The sequence below is a fragment of the Neomonachus schauinslandi genome, chromosome 12 (genome assembly GCF_002201575.2).
Source record: "Neomonachus schauinslandi chromosome 12, ASM220157v2, whole genome shotgun sequence".
Taxonomy (NCBI): Eukaryota; Metazoa; Chordata; class Mammalia; order Carnivora; family Phocidae; genus Neomonachus; species Neomonachus schauinslandi.
This window is the reverse complement of record NC_058414.1, coordinates 77,895,124-77,898,248: the sequence shown is the minus strand read 5'-3', so window position 1 is coordinate 77,898,248 and position 3,125 is coordinate 77,895,124. Positions and strand designations below refer to the sequence as shown.

General features: G+C 35.4%; 1 protein-coding gene across 13 annotated transcripts in view; it reads left to right on the top strand.

The window, feature by feature from the left end:
* Positions 1–3,125, top strand: part of CADPS2 (calcium dependent secretion activator 2) — a 532,431-nt gene that overhangs the window by 208,885 nt on the left and 320,421 nt on the right. For all 13 annotated transcript variants that reach the window (XM_044920121.1, XM_044920119.1, XM_044920123.1 and 10 more), the window contains exon 4: positions 2,335–2,415. In XM_044920121.1, the coding sequence (XP_044776056.1) occupies positions 2,335–2,415 (81 nt within the window). The remainder of the gene's footprint in view (positions 1–2,334; positions 2,416–3,125) is intronic.

Genomic DNA, 3,125 nt, shown 5'->3' with positions numbered 1-3,125 from the left:
GCCCATTTCTTGATTGGATTCTTTGTTCTTTGGGTGTTGAGTTTGATGAGTTCTTTATAGATTTTGGATACTAGCCCTTTATCTGATATGTCATTTGCAAATATCTTCTCCCATTCTGTCGGTTGTCTTTTGGTTTTGTTGACTGTTTCCTTTGCTTTGCAAAAGCTTTTTATCTTGATGAAGTCCCAATAGTTCATTTTTGCCCTTGCTTCCCTTGCCTTTGGCGATGTTTCTAGGAAGAAGTTGCTTCGGCTGAGGTTGAAGAGGTTGCTGCCCGTGTTCTCCTTTAGGATTTTGATGGACTCCTGTCTCACATTGAGGTCTTTTCAACCATTTTGAGTCTATTTTTGTGTGTGGTGTAAGGAAATGGTCCAGTTTCATTCTTCTGCATGATGCCACACATTCTTTAACAATTTTGTTAGTTTTTAATGTAAATCATTTTGACTTTGAAACAGTAAAGAGAAACTTTGTTTCTTTGACTTTGCATCCTATTAATTAACTTGTGTTTGTTCTTGAGATGACATAGAAAATTATTTACCGGTGATTTAGTTTAAGAAAATTTCGGCTAAGGGCACCTGGGTGGCTCAGTCGGTTAAGTGTCTGCCTTCTGCTCAGGTCATTATCCCAGTGTCCTGGGATTGAGCCCTGTGTTGGGCTCCCTGCTCAGCAGGAAGCCTGCTTCTCCCTCTCTCTCTGTGCCTCCCCCTGCTCGTGCATGCACGTTCTCGCTCTCTCAAATAAATGAATAAAATCTTAAAAATCTTGGCTGTGTTTAAACTTGATTTTAAATGAATTTGATTTTTTTTAATCAACCTGGAAACATTTTTTTTTTAGGAAGGTAACCCCAGATCTGTTTTTCTAATGAATAAATAACAGACTTCCTATGTCCCTCTAATCTGTTGTTTGTGCTGGAGACAAAGTGATCTTTCCAAAATCCTGTTTAAAATCTCTCAAAGAATTCCCGTTGTTGTAGGAACCAAATCTAGATGCCCTATTGTGGCTGTGAAGAGTAGTTTATGAAGTAGCTGGCCTCTCTCTAGCCCCATCTCCCATGTACCTTCCCCCGCCCCCCAATATCTATCATTTCTACAAGTATTCATCTCACCTCCAAACTCCTGGTGCTCTTTTACTAGAACATCTTCCCCATTTCTTGACTCTTTATATATGTCCTGACGCCACCGTCCTGTCAACCTGCATTGCCCCTACTCATCTTTTTCAGGCATTTTTTTTTTTAAGGCTGCTTTAAAGAATATAATCTGGTCAGTTTGAAGTTCTTCAGGAAATAGAAAAGTTAATCTGTATTCTCCTGGGTGGTTTAATGTTGTACTCAATACTAATCCAGTCTGCAGATGCACCTTTATTATACTACAGTTGTATTGTGTGGCCCGGGTTTCTTTATGATGGAAGTAACAAAGGGAAAGGAATTAAAGTCAAGAGAAACATTTGTAGTCCACCGAGTGCATCCCACACTGTGCATGGCTCATAGGACCTCCTCAGTATAGCAGTTTTTATAATGAACTAATAAAGGAAATTGATTATCAGTAATTGGGGGGAAGGGAATCATAAGGAAAAGTTAAAAGAAATTATATTAAAGATGATTTCACTGGATAAGTGAAAGTAATTTTCCATGTAAATATCTTTAAAAATGATGATAGCATGCTTCTCTTGCTTTCAATCAAATTTGGCAGAAGAGAATGGAATTCTAATGTGGTGCCAATCTGTAAGAGAGTGGAAGGGTTTCTTGGCAGCAGAAGGCTGTTGATACTAGAGTGAGGAGAATATGAAGATTTAAATGGTAGGAAGTTCTATCAGTTAATCAAATGGTACTTTTGTAGTTTGGCACTAATACACAAACTTGTTATAAAAATAAAGGGAATATTTTTTGAAAGGAAAAAGAAGTAAAACATTATTCAGAATCTCACCACTCTGGAAATTTGAAAGAACAAAACAAGATATTTATCTATCTGGAACTACTTAGGGCTGACCTTCACAAACACAGAAGGATGGACGGAATAAGCTTAAAGACAATTTAATGTAATTTCAGGGAAACAAGGACTTCCTGGTTTTAGAGTTGTTGCAGACAGGTTGGACAAGGAATTATTATAATTAGATTTTTGATAAACTGAGCTATTACCCTTAGCAATTTAATAACTTTTTTTGTGAACAAAACCAAAATGAAAAGTGCCCAAGAAATTTAATTGGACTGCCATTCTGTGTTGTCAATAGGTAGCTGAGAGAATTTATTAAAAACAAAAATTGAGTCCTTAAGTCTTTACTTTAATCTGTAGGTCACTGTCATTAAATAATCACGTATGTGTAATTTCTATTTTAAAGCTGGATAATGCAGATGAACAAGCAGCCCAGATCAGAAGGGAACTTGATGGTCGTTTGCAGTTGGCAGAGAAAATGGCAAAGGTAAATTATTAACTTTGACATAGTGTACAACATTTCTTTTTACTCCTATTTCTGCGAGCTGAAAAAGTTCTGTATAGGTAGTATAATTTTATCATTTTCTTCTCTTTGTGCATGCTTCTTAAGCCCAAATATCTGAGTGCGTATTATCTAAATGGAGCATATTATCTATTTTACATATCCTTCCTTACACATAGAACATGTTTAAACTCAATAACTTTTGTAGATTATTCTGAAAGCAATGCCTGAATTTCTCAAATGGCCACATTTAGAAGAATTTTAATATTGTACTAAATATAACCTAGTTAGGGAGTAAAACATTGTCTCTGCAAAATCACGTATTCCAAGATATCCAACATGGTGCTTGGCACATAGTGGAGTCAACTAATATTTGAATGGATGAAAAATCTAACTGGGAGTTTCTAGTAAAAGACTCTCACAGATAGTGTTCAATATAATTTATTCATATAGTCACTGTGTTTCTATGTAACAGGAATAAGTTTTAAACAAAACCATTAATTTCTTCTTAATGCTTAATATTTTTTAGAGTACATGGAACTTCATTATTTGCATCATTCTTTAGTAAATTGATGCATAAATTAGTGGTAAAAGAAAATTGGCTTTCCCAATAGGCTTGAAGTTATAGTGCTATTAATTTGGTATGATTTTTTTTTTCCTCTTTTCCCTTCTGCTAATCAAAACTTTGAATATTT